The sequence below is a fragment of the Vulpes vulpes genome, chromosome 15 (genome assembly GCF_048418805.1).
Source record: "Vulpes vulpes isolate BD-2025 chromosome 15, VulVul3, whole genome shotgun sequence".
Classification (NCBI taxonomy): Eukaryota; Metazoa; Chordata; class Mammalia; order Carnivora; family Canidae; genus Vulpes; species Vulpes vulpes.
This window is the reverse complement of record NC_132794.1, coordinates 91,751,079-91,768,496: the sequence shown is the minus strand read 5'-3', so window position 1 is coordinate 91,768,496 and position 17,418 is coordinate 91,751,079. Positions and strand designations below refer to the sequence as shown.

The 17,418-nt window shown below is 54.9% G+C and overlaps 3 protein-coding genes across 4 annotated transcripts in view; all 3 read left to right on the top strand.

The window, feature by feature from the left end:
• The window catches only part of OGA (O-GlcNAcase), a 28,724-nt gene extending 25,901 nt beyond the window's left edge, over positions 1-2,823 (top strand). The window contains exon 16 of the mRNA XM_025992499.2: positions 660-2,823. Coding sequence (XP_025848284.1) covers positions 660-796 — 137 coding nt within the window. The 3' untranslated portion in view covers positions 797-2,823. The remainder of the gene's footprint in view (positions 1-659) is intronic.
• Positions 2,824-4,039: 1,216 nt separating this feature from the next.
• NPM3 (nucleophosmin/nucleoplasmin 3) lies at positions 4,040-6,074 on the top strand. The gene is made up of 6 exons (XM_025992513.2): positions 4,040-4,195; positions 4,497-4,582; positions 4,816-4,935; positions 5,055-5,148; positions 5,500-5,620; positions 5,714-6,074. Exons 1-5 carry the CDS (start codon positions 4,078-4,080, stop codon positions 5,610-5,612), a joined length of 531 nt encoding a protein of 176 aa, XP_025848298.2. The 5' UTR covers positions 4,040-4,077; the 3' UTR covers positions 5,613-5,620; positions 5,714-6,074.
• A 5,311-nt stretch (positions 6,075-11,385) lies between these two features.
• Positions 11,386-17,205, top strand: FGF8 (fibroblast growth factor 8). 2 transcript variants are annotated; one of them, XM_072738150.1, is made up of 6 exons: positions 11,386-11,417; positions 11,520-11,599; positions 12,135-12,196; positions 12,449-12,596; positions 15,759-15,865; positions 16,732-17,205. In XM_072738150.1, the coding sequence occupies exons 1-6, from the start codon at positions 11,386-11,388 to the stop codon at positions 17,020-17,022; spliced, it is 720 nt and encodes a 239-aa protein (XP_072594251.1). In that variant the 3' UTR covers positions 17,023-17,205. The 2 variants fall into 2 exon arrangements, with proteins under 2 accessions (XP_072594251.1, XP_072594250.1); XM_072738149.1 differs by having other exon boundaries at positions 12,416-12,596.
• Positions 17,206-17,418: the final 213 nt, after the last annotated feature.

Sequence of the window (17,418 nt, the reverse complement as noted above, 5' to 3'; positions counted from 1 at the left end):
TTGGTATATGGGAATGCACTTACTGTTGCATCTTTCTATCATTTGAGTCATTGGTATCTTTTGTGGAATAATTTAAACAGCTCTGTCTTAAGATAGCATAATTCTCAGTGTTGTGCTTGGAACTGAGTCACGTACATGGATGAGGTATGCCTTAGAATATACAACATAATGTATTCTGATTATATTGGTTTGTGACAGGCTGGAATGACCTTTGCTCTGTGGGCCTGTCAAAGGTTCTTTATAATAAAAATATTAAAACAGGTATTTTTTGTCTTGAGGTTTCTTTTAATCTTTTTCTCAAAAGATTTTCTTTCTAGAGAAAAGTTTCACTGACAATTTTTTAAACTGAGGTATTTTTTTTTTAATTGAGGTATTTTTGACAATTAAAAATTGTATACAATTTGATGATTTGAAATACATTGAGACTAATCACATTCAAGCTAGTTAACCTATCACTTAAGATAGTTTCTGCTGCAGTATTTGGTATTGTTAATATTCATTAAATATTAATATGGGTTTTAAAATTGTGGTATGAAATTTAGGCGCTGGTATAGACAAACTCTTACTATCATGTATTTGAAATATATTAAGGATTCATCACAATTCCTACCCATGATTCTAATTGACATTTACATTTTGAATATTTATTTTATTTCCAGGCTCCCGGGGGGCTTTCTGTGAAGTGAGACCAGATGATAAAAGAATTCTGGAATTTTACAGCAAGCTAGGCTGTTTTGAAATTGCAAAAATGGAAGGATTTCCAAAGGATGTGGTTATACTTGGTCGGAGCCTGTGACATTTGTTGGCACTTTGAACTGTTCGAAAGTCTCTTAACTTCACCTGGTGGGTGGTGGTTGGGGTCTTCATACAGTTCAGCCTCTGGAATGGCAACAAATCAGCCAATTGGGATTGGAAACGAAGACTATTAAACTCACCCGTCACACTTTGAGATTACTCACTGGTTGGAAGATAGTCTTGATGCAAATCCTGTTTGAAACAGATGTGGTCCTCCTTTTTGGGTCTTGTGTTAGGTGCCAAGACCTCTTACGTGGGTTTATAGGGAGGGGGTCTTCAATAAATGTAGTCAGCACTGTGTTCTGCATCCAGTGTGGTTGCATTTCTCACCTAAGAGTAATCAGAATCATTTGTCATCCTCTTTGGCTTATTGAATGAAATGTCTTTCATTCTTTGGGGACATGGCAGAGATGAGAAAGATTTAGTAGGTTTCAGAGGCTTCAGGGTAGAGATTCCAAGTGGGATGGTTGTGGTATAGTTTTAAGCTGAATAAATGATTTTAATTTGGGGCAGTTCTTCTGCTCTTTGTAAAGCCATGGCCAATTGTCTCTTGTAGTGACCATTGGTTCAGGCATGTTGTGCTTTGTAGGGACAAATGTGCAGTTGTTTGTGGCAAAAGCCTAAAAATGGCAAACTTGTAAATTTTTGTATATAAACTAGCTGTAACCTGACTATCCTTTGTGTTCACTGTTTTTGTAATTTTTTTTCCTTTTGAAGATGAAAGGGTGTGGTTCAGGATGGCACTTTGAATAATGTAAATCAATGGAAGGTAGATTTTCTTTACTTTTGCCTGTTTTATTATTATTATTTTTTAGAAGTTTTATTATTTTTGAAGTGCCTCCCACCTAGGGCTAGGCCATGACCACTTTGGGTACGAGAGCCTAACTTTATGGGACTCAATCTGTTGCAAAGTGCAGTCACTTCTGGAAATTAACCTCGATGCAGGTCAGCATGTGAAATGTTAGTGTAGACATCTGTCAAGTAGGGTTCAGGGACTGATTGGTCCCGTTTGCCCTGAGATCAGTTGTCTTTTAATTTCAAGACCTGTTACAACTGGTTTTATTAAATCAGAGTCTTTAATTCTTGCATGTTTTTATCTAATTTTTAAAAGAAACAATGAGCACACTTTAACCAATGACTTATGGTTACGCTTTTCTTTTTCCTTTAACCACATTCTGAAAGCTCCATGTATTTTGATTTAGATTTGGTATTTTTAGGGGTTCTGAGCATGAGGCTAGCAGGTAATCTCTGCAGGATTCATTTTTTCATCATGGCTGGCTGACTTTTCCATGGATTCAGAACAGTATTTTGTTATCTTGCTTCTCCTAAATTTTGTTATCACCTCTTTGACTTTGACTTTGAGCTGAGGTGGGAGGGGCAAGGAGAAGGAAACCTGAAACATTTTCTTCCTTCATGAAGTTCCATCAGTGTGGGCTTTGAAAAAGCAGTGTACCTAGTAGTATCTAGGGACTTTCAACCAGGGCCTGTGAGTGTGCACTGAATTGGTAAGATGAAGGGAGGGGAGGAAGGAGACCTCTTCATTTTGGGGATAGAAACCTTTAACTGCTAGAAGGGTATGGTGTTGGAAAGCTGGAACCAAGTTTGCATTTTCAGGGGTTAAGGGGAAGAGATTTCTACAAGATACTGTTTAAAGCAACTTATTGCCACTTGGTTGTCTCTTTTAAGTACATTTTGTACACTATTGGACAATTCTAGCATTTATCTGGAGGATTTCAGGGTAAATCTATGGAATCAGGATTTTTAGCAAGTTTGCTTGTGGTCTTATCTTGATTTAATCATTTGACTGATCTTCTGTTCATAGATGCTAACTATGAAACAGATGTCCAGACCTATACCTTCACCATTTTAGGATGGTAAAGTGCTATGCTCTCTTCTATGGTTATGAATATTTATTAAGGTTGGAATGACATTTCATTGATTGTTTAGATCACAGCTCAGTTCCTGTAGAAAACGAACTGTAAAACTATCTGAAGACCATGCAAGAGGCAAAATAAAACTTGAAGTGAATGTGGTGTGGTGGTGTACTGTGTAAACCTACTTGTTTCTTCCTGGTACCTTTTCTCCTGGCTTTCATGCCTCATCTACAAGCAAGTATTCTCCACAGCTGTTCCAAGTTAGGGGCTGCACCTTCCCATTCTCATCACCAGTAAAAGACTTCCAAGGCAAGGTAAAATATAAAAGTAGTTCTTGGCCAAGCCACCCTCTTCCCACAGTTAATAGCTTGGGTGTGAGTTAGGGCAGCTAGTTTAAATGAGTTCCCTGTATCTAGTGGAATAAGGAACAGTTTCAGTTTATCGGGTTCTTTGGTCAAAAGGTGAAAGATGGGGGTTGCGGGGAGTTGCCCAAACTATGTGACCAAGGAGTCTAAGGTGGGAGGATGTTCTGGATTGATTCAGAATTACAAACTCCAAAACGTCTGCTAGGAAGAGCAGCCCCAAATCTGAGATGGTGTCCTTTGCTAGCAACCGTCAGCATCCAGCCAGCACCTGAAGCTCAAAGATAGGCCTTCTGGGTAGTAACCTTAAGATGTTAGATTAGGAAGAGGACCGAGTGGTTCCATAGTTCCAAGAGAAAATACCATAGCTGAAAAGTCTTTCAGGATCCTCAGCTCTAGGAGCAAAGGCAAATAGCATATTTTTTATGCTTTTACAAGAAAAACGCAGTCTTGAGGGATGCCTGGGTGACTCAGCGGTTGAGCGTCTGCCTTTGGCCCAGGGCGTGATCCTGGAGTCCTGGGATCGAGTCCCACCCACATCGGGCTCCCTGCATGGAGCCTGCCTCTCCCTCTGCCTGAATCTCTGTCTCTCTGTCCGTCTCTCTCCCTGTGTGTCTCTCATGAATAAAATAAATACTTAAAGAACCGCTGCCCTGAAATTCGCCTTTACGAGAGCGGTGTTGGAAGGGATTCCACTTTTCTACTTCGGAAATAATAACGAGCGCTTACCCTGGAGAGGAAACAGCAGAGGCTGCGAAGAGCTAGAGAAAATGGAGGCAGGAGCCACTCCGTGACCACTCGAGAGCCGTAGTCATGGAAATAAGGATATTAACATTAAAAAGATCCACTGCTGTTACTTTCCTGCAGTCCTAACAGAAGTCTGACCGGGGGCCGCGCGAGCTCCCAGGCGCAGCAGCCCAGGACTGGTTGCGCCTCGGTCCCTCCCCTCAAGCCCAGCGGCTCCTTTAATGGGCGGGGCCGGAACCCGCCGCGAGCTCCCCGCTCTGTACGTGTCGGGGGCGGAGCTCCCAGACGGCCCTTGCAGCATGGCCGCCGGCGCCGCAGCCGCCTTGGCGTTCCTGAGTCAGGAGAGCCGAGTCCGGGCCGGGGGAGTCGGGGGTTTGCGGGTCCCGGCTCCGGTCACTATGGACAGTTTTTTCTTCGGTATTGAGGAAAAGAGGGCATGAGGGTGGTGCTGGGGCGGCCAGGGGCAGGGCTGAACAGGAATGCAGATGGGAACACGACGTGAGTAGGGGCGGAGGGGGCCCGCACGCGCAGCCCAAGCAGACGAGGGGGCGCGACCCCTGCAGCACGTGTGCGGGGTGGGGTCCAGGGCCGAGCGCCCTAGGTGTTCTCGAGGAGAAGTGGGCGCGAACGCGGCCGCTCGGACCACGACTGCACGTTCAGAGGTTTGGTGGAACGCCGCCCTCACGCACACTCAGACACGCACCGTTCCCTCTTCCAGGCTGTGAGCTCTCCGGCCACACCCGCTCTTTCACCTTCAAGGTAGAGGAAGAGGATGATGCGGAGCATGTGCTGGCCTTGACCATGGTGAGGTTTGCTGGGAAGGGTGGTGAATAGCTGGTCCTGAGCAGGCACCTCGGGGGCCTCTACCCGTCCCCCCAGTCCCCTTTACTGAGAGTTACCTCCTCTGCCTGACAGAGGCAGCTTCTCTTGCGAGGTGACCCGGGGACCGCTTGGGCGGGGCAAGTTCTAGGGTAGATGCCTCCCCTTGTGTCAGCCCTTGTTTGGGGAGACCTTAAGGCCTTGTGTACTCTTTCCAGCTCTGCCTCACCGAGGGGGCCAAAGATGAGTGTAACGTAGTAGAAGTCGTGGCCAGGAATCACGACCACCAGGAGATTGCAGTCCCTGTGGCCAACCTCAAGTTGTCCTGCCAACCCATGGTGAGTTCTGCCCAACCAGGTGATGGAGGTGGTGGTGTGGAATCCAGGACTGAAGGACTGACAGACTGATTCATCACAAGATGGGGCAAGCCAGGCCTTCATCCTTGTCTTCCTTCCAGCTCAGTTTGGATGACTTCCAGCTCCAGCCACCTGTCACCTTCCGCCTGAAGTCAGGTTCTGGCCCTGTGCGGATCACTGGGAGGCACCAGATTGGTGAGAGTCTTCTCCTTTGGATCTAGTGGATTTTTCGTCAGGTCTCCCACCCCAGTCCACACTCCTACCCCATCCCAGCCTTATCTCCTAGTGCAGCTCCCATATGGGCCATACTGTTCACTGTCTTCAAGCCTACCTCCTGCATGAAACCTGCCCCAGTGTCTCCACCTCCACTAATGTGGTCTCCTTTGGCTCTCTGTCATCTTAGTATTGGAGGTTCTTCCCACCCAGCTCATCAGCTCTGGGAGGTCAGGGTCCCTGCAAGCTTAGCACCACAGGGCATGAATAAATGGCATATGGTATGAAGGGGGTCTGGCTTTAACCTCTTCCTTATGCTTTTGTGTCCACCAGTTACTATAAGTAATGACGTTTCTGAGGAAGAAGAGAGTGAAGAAGAAGGTAGTGAGGAGGAAGCTGAGTTGTGCCCCATCCTGCCTGCCAAGAAGCAGGGGGGTAGGCTCTAGCCTCTTTGGTGAGTTGTGGGAGGGGTGTCCAGCCAGGTCTGGGACGGGGTAGGACCAGCAGGTGAAGGCCTAGATGCTGACCCCTTGTTTGCTCTCCTTAGGTCCGCTGTTTGCCTGCCACATGTGCCATGCACCATGTTCCTATACAGGTTTCAAGAAATTTAAATATGTCTTCTCCATTGAAGAGGAGGGGTGGGGGTGGGGGGATCTTGAGCTGGTGCTAGGAGAGAGTCTGGTCCTATCCTTCACAGGACCCTGGTGTTTTTCTAATCTTATGCCATACCTGGGGCTTCCCTTTTCTCCATGAATGGGAGAAACTCTGAACTTCTATCCTCACCCTCTCTCCCCACTTGCCTATGAGATTGGATATCAGCATTTGAAGCTCAGGACTACACATTTTTAATACTTTTTACATTTTTGGATAAAGGTTTAAATAAAGTGATGTGGAGTTTTGCAACTCAATTGTGTGACTTCTTTACCTGCTAGTGTGGCATTCCCTTAGGGACCACCAGGTGGCACTGTGGCAGCACCGAGGGTGGCCCTAGGCCTGGGGAGGGTGAGGAAATACGGGATCCTGCTATCCTTAGGACCCGGGAGGGGGCGGGGGGGGGGGGGGGGTGAGGCCAGGCCTGGGCCCCAACTATCTTGCTAAAAGAGGACCTCCCAACACCAAACCCATTCCCAGTCTCATAGGTGGGGGAGGGCCATCCCAGGAGGTTATCAGCATCCAAACAAGGGACCTGGGCCTCTGTCAGCACTCAGGCTGATGGGCAGGGGGGCAGATAAGGGGGCTTAAGTAGTCCAAGGAATGTGCATCCCTAACCCCATGAAGGGGCTCAGGCCCTGAGAGGGCCTGTGAGGGGTAAGGCAGAGGCCAGTCATTGCCCCTCCTTCGTCTTGCAGGCTGTCTCTGAGCGGGTCTGGGCCCTTAGAAACCTGATTCCGGGGGCCAGATGGAGGGGGCTGGCCAGATTGGGTGACAGAGAAACCAGAATCCGGGTGGCCTGGCATATGGGGGCAGAGAGAGGCCCCTGGGATTCAGCCTCCTGGGCTAAGTGGTTCCTGGCCCCCAGCACATCACCTGGTTCTGGGGGGCTCTGGTGCCTGTAATAAGGTGTTCTGGGATTTGACTGCTGCTATGCCAGGAGGAGAAAGGGAAGTACCTGGTGTGAGCATTAGTGTATATGTGACCAACTCTGGGGTCAGCAGTTCAGCAGCTGTGTTGCGGGGGCAGGATTTCAATGTCCCACATACAAACAAACAAACAAAAGTTTAACTCTTGAGACAGCCTGGGGCCAGACATGCTGAGGGTGGACAGAGTATAGTGCCTGGTGGGGTGGTGGGGCCAAGCCCACTCCCTCTCACGCTGGTTGCTGGGCAAATGGAACGAGCAGAAGGGGTCCCTAGGTGACCTGAAGGGGCTGGTATTGGGGCATGTAAGGGAAACTGGAGAGTGTCCCACAACACGGGAAAGCATTCCTGCTTCAACACATCCCTGGAGTCAGTTCCACCCTCTCCTTGATGAGGAGCTCTCATTTTCATTTTCTCTCAAATTGAGGATAAAGGAAGGTGACTTCTGTGCTGCAGCGATCAGGGTCGCAAACCCTTTCTCCTCTTTCCTAAAGTGCTTCCTTTGGGAACCAGCGTAGTGGGGCAGCCTGGCTGGAGACCATTCACCTTCTTATGGCGGGTCGCGAGGGAGGGGGAATTGCAGCTGGCGCCCTCTAGTGGGCGAGGTTGAAACCGCCTGTGACCGTGTGGCTCCCCTGCGGCCTCCCAGGAACTACGTGAGTGGTCTCGCCCGCGAGTGGCCTGGAATGCCGAAGTTTAGGCAGAAAGCGAGGAGTAAGTCCCTGAGGCTGACTGCATTCGTTCTTTGGTTGATTGCTTGCTTGCTTGCTTGATTCATTCATTCATTCGCTAAAAAAGCTCCTGTTAGAGCCTTTCCCTTCTTCTCACCTATAACCTCCAGAGTCTCCCGCACGTGCGTGGCTGGGGGTGCGGGAGGCTGGCTGAGTGCAACGAAAAGTCATGTCTGGGGGGTGCCTCCCCAACCCACCCATCAACCCCCTGTGCGTGGCCCTGCTCGGATATTTACCCGTGCGAAGCCCCTGAGCGCTCATTGTAAGCCTTGACTGTCTCCTGGGTGGGTCTCCCTGAGGCCCAGGCAGGCACCGAGCGCGCTCCTGCCCGCAGTGGGGGCCCAATCTACATCTTCCGCCTTCTCCCAGGACTTTCCTGGCGGACAGAGCTGGGCATTTATTCTCCCTCCCGCCTCTCCTGGCTGCCCCTTCGGCCAGCACAGCGCACAGTAGGGCCCCTGCCAATTACTTTGACCTCGGAGCACCGAGGGACGAAGGTGTACGCAGGGGTTGGCAGACCGCGGGAGGATGGGCAGGGCTGTATTTGGGGGGCGAGGGGAGACGACTCCCAGGGGCTTAAAGTACTTAACGTAGTCTCGGCGATTTGCGTCTGAACAGTCGGTGGAGACCGCAGCGCTTTGAACGCCAGGCACCGGAGGCGCGCGGTGCAGCGAGCGGCAGTCCTTGCGGTGTGCGGATTTGAGGGGCCAGGGTTGGTCTGGGGACGGGATGCATTTGGAAAGAGGCTGACGGTGTGTGTTTGGGTCCCCGCGAGGGCGTGTTTGCGGAGAGGGGCTGTTTATGTTGGCAAGGAGTGTGTGTTTGTGTTTGCAGGAGGCGAAGGGTGTGTGTGTGTGTGTGTGTGTGTGTGTGTGTGTGTGTGTGTGTGTGTGTGTTTGCGGAGTGTGGGGGCGGCCGGGAAAGGTGGCCGGGCTGTCACTCAGCGATCAGGTTGACAGGCGCTCCCTCATCAGGGCCGGAGAGCTCTGATTGCAGATTCGAGGAAACAAAATAGCAATTGTAATTACGGGGCTTTGATAAGATAAAGGAAGGAGCGAGCTGTCCGGGAAGCGAGCAAGAGAGGAGGGAGGGAGAGAGGGCCTGCTGGGGCCCCTGCGGAATATTTGCATCTGTCACTCATGGGGCGTGCCCAGGCAGTACCCAGTGCCCTATGTGAAGGTGTCCCCATCTTCTCCCTCCTGCCCCAACCTCCCAACACCAAAACACAGACTTTTGGGGAGGTGAGAAGAATCTCCCAAAATGATGAGGGTTCATTTTAGGGGAAGTTCTCCAATGTAAAGGAATTCTGTCCTATAGAAAGGCCCCTCTCCTCCATAGAGGTTAAAGTAATACTAAAACCTTGACCTCCACACTTGTAGGTCCCTCCCAAGATGTCCATCTCCTTTGGGGAAGGGAAGAGAGTGGGTTAAGATCATTGAGGTTCAGCTCAGGAATTTCAGAACCTTCTGGGAGCTCCAGAACCAAGGTTGGATGCTGAGTCAGATGATCTCTGGCCTCCATCCCCACTCCAGGGATGGGCCAGTGCTCAGAATGACTCTAGTTGTGGCTCCAACACTATGCACACTAAGGATGGGCTAGACTGCCCTGACTCCTGCCTGGGTCCTGCTCCATGCTGTTCTCATCCAGACTGTTTTCAGAGGGCTGGGTTCCTGGTGGGGAGAAGGCCCTTTCCACCCTCTGCTCTCCATCTCTCCATTCATTCATTTATGCACACAAATAAATATTTTCAGGAGCCTACTATGTGCAGGGCATGCATTTAAGATGGTGAGCATCCTGCCTGTTGAAGCAGTTATAGCTGGGGAGGCAGACACTCAGCAAGTGGCCTGCAGGCCTCCAAGACAGAGATGGACAGTAAGGAAAAGGCCTGGTTGGGGCTGTGGGCACTGGAGCCCACTTCACCTGTCTCCCTTCTTATGCACTCACCCATTAGTGGGGTTAAGAGTAGACCGTGCACGTCCAGCCTTTAGCAAACACAAGTGCTAATAAATAGTGGTGCTTGTGATTATTGTCTGAAGGCAAGTCTTCCTGGGGCAGCCACTCATGGGCTGAGGTCTAAATGCTCAGCCAATTTCTTCATTATTCATTCATCAAATACCAACTGCAGAACCACCCTGCCCAGCTTGGTGCTGTAAGCTGCAAGTTCTGATCCAAAAGATGTTGTTCTTGCCTGGAAATCTGTGTGTACAGGAGCCAGCAGAGTGAACAGACTCCTGGAGGGGGGCCAGGCCCGTGGAGTCTCCTTCTCTGAAGAAGGATGAGGTCTTCAGACAAGTCCTCTGACTGTTTTCCTATCTATGCATCACTCAGTGTTAGCATTAGGGCTGGGACAGGTGGGGCATTGGGAGAGGTGGGGCACAGAGAAAGGAGAGGTAGGCAGCACCTGATTGTACTGCTGGACAAGGACCTGCCTACTGCCTCTGGCCTAATGGCTTCCCAGGACCATCCCAAGCCTTCCAGTCCAACTCCCAAGGACCTGGGGTGCCACTGGGGCAGCGAAGGTCATGGGCGACTGCAGCGTCTGGATAGGGCATCAGGGGATCCACCTGCTCCTCAGAAGTATGTGTCCCAGGGCATCTCTGCCCAACCCCACCCCACTATGGCTCAGGGGTTCCAGAAGCCCCTGGGGGGGAAGGCAATGAGGTGAGGGCCTGGGAGGGGCTTAAACACTACCTCCTTTGGCGATCCTCCCACCTGCACCCGCTTTTGAGGCAAAGCACTAGTCCACATCTAGTCTGGTAGGTGTGTAAATGCCAAAGTGCACAAGTAATGAGACTCTGAGAGGGAAAGACTAGGTGGCCTGGATCTAAGTCTCTTCTCCAGGAAAAGCAGCTGACAGATCTTTCGGCCCCCTCTGCTGCAGCTTTGGGAGGGCGGCAGCGACCACGGGTCCTGCCAGGGACCTCTAGGCTCCCCCACATAGGTGCTCATGGTTCCTCTGAGGCTTCAGGCTAGCGTGTGGGACGGAGGCAGGGGTGATGCTGATAATGGAGGGGACATTTCTCGCTCTTAGGGTCTTCTTGGAGACGGAGTGAGACAGGAGAGACCCGCGAGAAGGGTTATTCGGCAGAAAGGTCGGGGTCGGTCCCCGTGAGTGTGGGGTCGGTCCGGGTCGCAGACGCTCTCACTGCCGGGCCGCCGGGGAGCCGCACAGCCACTCACTCTCGCGTTGGCGGCCACCTCCAGGGGCATGCACGGCTGAAGCACACAGTAGGTGGCTCACGCACCCGCCGCCCAGCCTGGGGCGCAAGCGGACCCGGCCCCACAGCGGAGGCACAGCTTGCGACCCCGGCGCACCCCGCGGGCCAGGAAGCCCCAGCCCGAGCCGCCCCCCATCCCCGCGCGTCCAGACCCCTAGAGCGCGCGAGGGGTCAGCCCGGGGATGGGGGGAGGCGCCCCCACTGGCCGCCCCCCGCCCCTCCCGCGGTCCGCAGACCCCTCCCCTAGCCCAGACCCCCCAATCCCAGACCCGCGGGCCGCCCCGCCCCGGCCCGCCCCGCCCCCGCCCCGGGCTGCGTCCCGGCCCCAGCTCCCAGCCGGGGGCTGCGGGCTCCGGCCGCCCGCCCCGCGCTCCCCCCTCGCGCCCGGTGCGGCGCCCCCCGCCCCCACCCCTCCCCCTCCCTTCCCACCTACCCACCCACCCTGCCGGCCCGTTACCCTCCCGCCCGCTCCGGCTCCTGAGCAGCCAGCGGCCACCGGCTCCGGCAGCGGCGCAGAGCCACTCGGCGCGGCGAGCTCGACATTCCACGGGACCCGCGGAGCCGCGTCCGGCCCCCGCCGCCCCCCCGTGCTCCAGCCGTCCTCGGCCGCCGCCGCCCTCGGCTCGTCCCTAGCGGCCGCCCGCGGGCCGGCGTGATCCCGCCGGGCTCTCGGTGCTCCCCGGGCCGCGCGCCATGGGCAGCCCCCGCTCGGCGCTGAGCTGCCTGTGAGTACGGCCGCCGCCCCCGCGTCCCCGCGCCGCCCCGCCGCCGCGCCCTCTCCGCTCACCCCGCGCCCTCTCTCTCCCGCCCGCTTTTGTCTCCCACAGGCTGTTGCACTTGCTGGTCCTCTGCCTCCAAGCCCAGGTAAGGCGCACTGCGCGGCGGCGGGGCCCGGGCGGGCCGGCGGGGGCCGCGGGTTGGCAAGGTCGGGCGGGGGCCCGAGGACCGACCCTGCGGCAGCGCGGCGGGGCTGGGAGGATCCCTCGAAATCCAGCCCCGATTCCCCTAGGAGGGAGTTAGGGAACAGAGAGGGAGCGCCCTGCCTAAGGTCACACAGCTGGTGTGCGGCGAGGCTCGAACGCGGGCTTTCGGGCTCCAGCGCTGTCTCCCACGCATCCTGGCCGGGTTGGGAGTGGATGGGGAACTCTAGGAGCACCCACATGCGGCTGCCGGGGAAGGGGTGCGAGCGGGGGCCCCGGAGCGTTCGTTGTCAGAAGTCCCGGCGACTGCTGCAGGGACTCTCTCCGCGGCTCTCGGGGGAGACTTGTGGCGGGTCTGGCCGAAAGATCAGGTGCCTAGGCTCTGCGCTCGGAACATTTGCTCCGCAAATTTGTCTTTATAAATGTCAGGGATTGGGCAGCGCTGCCTCCCTACTAACGAGCGCCCTGCTTTTCTAGGAAGGCGTGTGGGCGCCGGGGGTGGGGTGGGGGTGCGGCCGCCGCCGGGCAGGGAGCTTGGTTCCCTGATCCCGGCCGGCTGGGGGTCCCAGGGGACTTCGCAACAGGTAGGTCCAGGTCGTTCTGGGCTCATCCTTGCTAGGCTGGGTCTGCCTGACTTTCCTGGCTTGGGTGTTGTGGCCAGAGCTGGCAGGTTGGGGGGACACCGCAGCCCCTGCTGGCTGTCTGGGGCAGTGGAGGTGCGTGCAGGGCGATGGGGGCCGCTGGGGGCCCCTGGGCAGAGTAGCATTATAATGGCGTGTTGTGTATTTTTCAATTTCCTAAAGGTAACTGTTCAGTCCTCACCTAATTTTACACAGCATGTGAGGGAGCAGAGCCTGGTGACGGATCAGCTCAGTCGCCGCCTCATCCGGACCTACCAGCTCTACAGCCGCACCAGCGGGAAGCACGTGCAGGTCCTGGCCAACAAGCGCATCAACGCCATGGCAGAAGACGGGGACCCCTTCGGTAAGGCGAGCTGCGCCCGGCAGGGTACAGGTAGCTTGTGGAACATGCCCCCCTTCCCCTGGCTGGCCTGCTCTGACGGGACCTGCAAGCCCCATCTGTGCTGGCCAGAGGCCTCTCCAGGCTCCCCAGCTCAGAAGGGAAGGAGTTAAGGCAAAGAAGCCTGGTGGGGGTCAGCTGGAGAGAAGAGGGCTGGGGAAGGGACCTTGGGGAGTACTTGGCCCACAGGTGCCCCTTCCCTGCCCAGCAGATGAATGAATCCAGGAGTCTCCCTTTCCACCTCCCCCATTCACACACCCCTCCCCAGCTGCAGGTGGAGACAGGGGGTCTGCGGGAGGGGCCCCAGGTTTAAGGGAAGCTCTTGAAAGAGGATATGTCGCCAGGGTCCACAAAAGGAGAGAGCTAGGAAGGAGAAGAGAGAAAAATTGCCCCAACCTTTCCAGCTTGGACAGGGGGTGCCATGAACCTTTAAGTATTTTGATCAGAAGGGCCAGCCGCACATAGGGGCTTGGCTGGGAAAGGTGTCTCCACTCCACTGACCCAGGAACCTAGGTGGTGGTCGGAGCGGGGCGCCAGGCTCCTGCGGGGTGCTGAGTCCAGGGAGCTACCGCGGGCAGAGAGGCGGAGGACTGATTGATTTCTAAAACATTCAATATTCCTGCCTTGAAACAAGGCCAATTTCCAGAGTCCTGGATGTACCAAGAGAAAAAGCAAGCCCTCTGGGCGGCTGGTGTTGTTTTTAGAGAGCGATTATTGTGAGTTTAAAAACCTTTAAATAATGACCAAGTTAAACAACCATGAAAGGAGAGGGGAAGACTCTATTAAAATGTAATAAAAAGGTGAGGCATTTTAAGAGCTAAGAAGAAAAATGAAGAATGATATAAAACAGAAAAAGAACGAGCCTTTTTTCAGATGTGGAGTTTGAAAGGAGTTGCAAGTCTGTAAATGTTAAAAAAGAGGTTCAAGATTGTTCTCTATGAATCTCTGGAGAGACCCCCGCGTCTGGCAGAGCGATTAAAACTCTTCTTACTTTCACCTTTTTTAACATTTCCTGAATACTTTCTCCTCTTCTCGAGCCAGTTTGGGGGATCGAGTATGTCTCACTGCATTTTTTCTGCATCGACGTAGCTGACTTCCCTTCAAAGCTGGAGAAGGAGACATAATTTTCCCGGGATAAATCTGTCACTGGGGTGGAAGAATAGGTTTGAAAATGTTAAGCTTTCCAAAAGCCCTGTCGGGAAAGCCGCTGTAAACTGCGGCCCCAGCTCCCCAGATCCACCAGGAAGGGGATTGGGGGCTCTCTGGGGTGGGGGTGGGGGGCGGCCTGCCCGGTGGCCGAGCTCCCCCGCTGGGCTGGCAGGGCCAGCCTGCCGTCCCTTTGTCCCTCCAGACCGGCTGCTTGCTGCCCTTCCCAGCTTCCAAGGAAAGGGAACGGATGCTTAGCTTCTCCTGGGGTTGCTTCACTGGAGCAAATGGTCCAGCATCCTTGGGTTTAGAGAGGGAAGGAGAGGCTAAGCTGGCCATGGGGGAGCTCGTCTTCAGACATCTGGAGTCCAATGCCCACTTCTGTCTTTATAAGTGGAGGAAGCTTTCCAGGTGCCCTGATCCCTGTCTGCCCAGGCAGGAGCAGAGGCGCTTAGGCTATGCAGCCAGGAGAGTAGAGGGCTGAATTGCTTCTGAACTGGTCCCAGGAAGGAACAGAGGGATTGTTTCATCCCTGTCTGCCCCATTTGGCCAGAATCCTCAGAGTGTGATCCCCTCGCCCCTTCTCCGTCAGCGTCCCTCCAGCCCTTAACAGCAGCCACTCCTTGCTCTGGAAGGCGAATCAGGAGAGGGATGAGCAGACTGGCTGGGTCCAAGAGGAGGTGGGTGGGAGGGGAGGTGACAGCTGCATTTCCATGGCTGACTTGGAGCCAGACTGAGAAGTTGGCCATTGAGTCCCAGCTCTGCGCTTATGCGAAGTGGTGGGGGTGGTCACTGGCTGAGCAGTGAGGGCTGCCTTGCTGACCTTGGTGCTCATCCCCCCCCCATTAGTTTTGGGGGCAGGGAAAGTGCTGCCTTGTTGGTGCAGGCTGGGAGACAGCTCTGGGGGTCCCAGAGCTACTTTCTCAAGGAAGGGAGAGGAATAGAGAGGAATAGAGAGGACAGGAGATGCAGCCCCTTTTGTCCTAGTCCTGACAGCTAAATAAGCCCTCATCCCCTTCTTGGGGACAGCCTCAAAGGGAGGAATCACAGAGACTAGACAAGGAACAGGACTTCTGTGGCAAGTTGGCTGTTCAAGGGGAAGGTGAGGGGGAAGAAGGCACAGAATTGAGCTCCCTGTCTCAACGGCTTTCCAGACTGAGAAGCCAGCATACCTGATTTTCTCCCCTCCTCACCCACAGAAAGTGGTTACTGGGGTGAGAAGCCCAGCTGTGATGGGGGTTGAAAGAGAAAAGACTATTTGAGTCATTGATTTCTGGACACTGGGGCTGGGGACAGTGGTGACTGGGAAGCATGGAGAAGAGCAAAAGCCTCTCAGCTGGGGTCTGGGGTTCTGGGAAAGCAGCTGGCTGTGTATGGGCTGTGTGTGTAGGGAGAGTGGTCTCCATCCTTGTCATCTTCTCTGCAGAGCAAGGATAGGGGTGGAGGGTGGCCAAGGCTGCGAGTTAGAACCTGAGGTGCCAGAAACAGAAGAGGGAGTGCTTTTATGTTTGGCGTCATTGATGTCATTGCTGCACCCCAGAAGTTTATAGTGATCTATGAGGCCTGTACACAGAATATTTGGAGTTTGAAGGATTCCCAGAGATCTTTCGATGAGAGTAGAACTCTAGTCATGAAGCCTTGACATAAAAGTCAGTACTATCTGGTTGTAAAAGAGGGTCTGTTCAGTTGGATGGCTCCGAGATTCCTCTGCAGAATTCAGCTTGTGCTTCAGGATCTTGCCATCCTCTCTGTATGAGTCCAGGTGAGGGGCCTGAGCCCAAGAAAGGGGACTTGATCTCTTTCCCAGTGTTGCAGAGCATATGGGCAGCTGGGCTGGGGCTGGAGCCCACATCTTGGGTACCTGCTCTTGGAGCAGTTGCTACTGGAATGTGACAGGTCTGAGGGTCAGCTGGGGTGAAGATGTGGTACAGTAGGGGGTCTGGGAGCTTCCAATAACCATGCCACCACCTTCCCTGACAGCAAAGCTCATTGTGGAAACGGATACCTTTGGGAGCCGGGTTCGAGTCCGGGGAGCTGAGACTGGCCTCTACATCTGCATGAATAAGAAGGGGAAGCTGATTGCCAAGGTGGGGCCCCAGAAGGAAGGGAGGGTTCCTGGGGCGCGGGGAGTGGACTGGGCTGGCAGGACTCCTCCAGGGTCCCGGGGCCACCTTTGGGTTAGCTCATGATTGGTGTGTGTGTGGGGGGATAGTGGGGGAGGTGAGAGAGAAGGAAACTGCTGGAGAGATGAAAAGCTATAAAGGCACAGGAGGAAGAAGGAAGGTTAGGCAAGGGGCTGGTGGGGGGGGGTGGTAAATTCCATATATCTTTTTAACAAATCGCCAAATTGCTTTGCTATTATGTCCAATTACATGGTACCAGCATTTGGAATGTTCAGTAAGCCGCAGGCCCAGCCCCTCGGCCGAGCTCTGAAATGGCCCCATTAGTCACGGCTCTTCTCCAGCCTCCAGCGCCCCGCTTCCCGGGCTTCTGGGGCGGGGGGCTCAGCGTCCCCCCACAGGCCTCCCTTCCCCTCCCCCATAGGGTGGCTGCCTTGGGGCCCCTGGGGTCCTTGAGGGGCCGAATTAGAGGGCTGGGGAGGCTGGGGAACGGGTGGGAGCGGCTGGGCCAGACTGGTGGGCAGGAGGCCAGGGCAGGCAGGGTCTGGGCCCCCACTCTGGCCCTGTGTGTTGGGGCCCAGCCCTCCGGAGACAGCCATGTGTCACTGCTGCCCGGGAGGACAGGAAGTTGCCGGGTGGGCTGCGGCTTGTGAGGGATTAGAGAGCGGGTGCCCGGGCGGTGGGGGTGGGGTGGGGCTGCCGCTCGTGCCCACCCTGCCATCTGCTGGGGTGCCCACCTGCTGTCTGGGGCCGCCTGCCCTCTGCCTGTGCCGGGGGGCGGGGGCGGCTCCGGCCGAGCCCAGTAACGCGGCGTCTGGCCCCCCGACCTGCAGAGCAACGGCAAGGGCAAGGACTGCGTGTTCACGGAGATCGTGCTGGAGAACAACTACACGGCGCTGCAGAACGCCAAGTACGAGGGCTGGTACATGGCCTTCACCCGCAAGGGCCGGCCCCGCAAGGGCTCCAAGACGCGGCAGCACCAGCGCGAGGTGCACTTCATGAAGCGGCTGCCCCGCGGCCACCACACCACGGAGCAGAGCCTGCGCTTCGAGTTCCTCAACTACCCGCCGTTCACGCGCAGCCTGCGCGGCAGCCAGAGGACTTGGGCCCCCGAGCCCCGGTAGGCGCCGCCGGCCCCCGCCCCGCGCAGCTGGCCGCCGGCCGCGGGGCGGGAGCAAGCCCGGCAGGGCCGAGGTCTGCGCTGCCGAGGCTGGGAGGAGCTGGGGCAGCCCCGGGTTCTAGCTGTCCGTAATTTGTTTGCTGTTGGTTTTTTTGTTGTTGTTTTGTTGTTTTTTTTTAAACAAAAGAGAGGCTCTATTTTTGTATTCCACTTGGCTGTGGTGTCTGTCTTCTTCACTTTCAGGAAGGCCGGTTGTAGCCTGGCCTGGGATTCTGACGGGGGTTCCCTCTGGGTGGGGGTCGGGGCGGGGGGAGCTTTCCCAGTTCAGCAGAGGTGCTCCTGAGACCCCCGCACCTGCAGGACAAGTAGCCGGAGAGTCCGCTACACCAGGCTGTTTAAG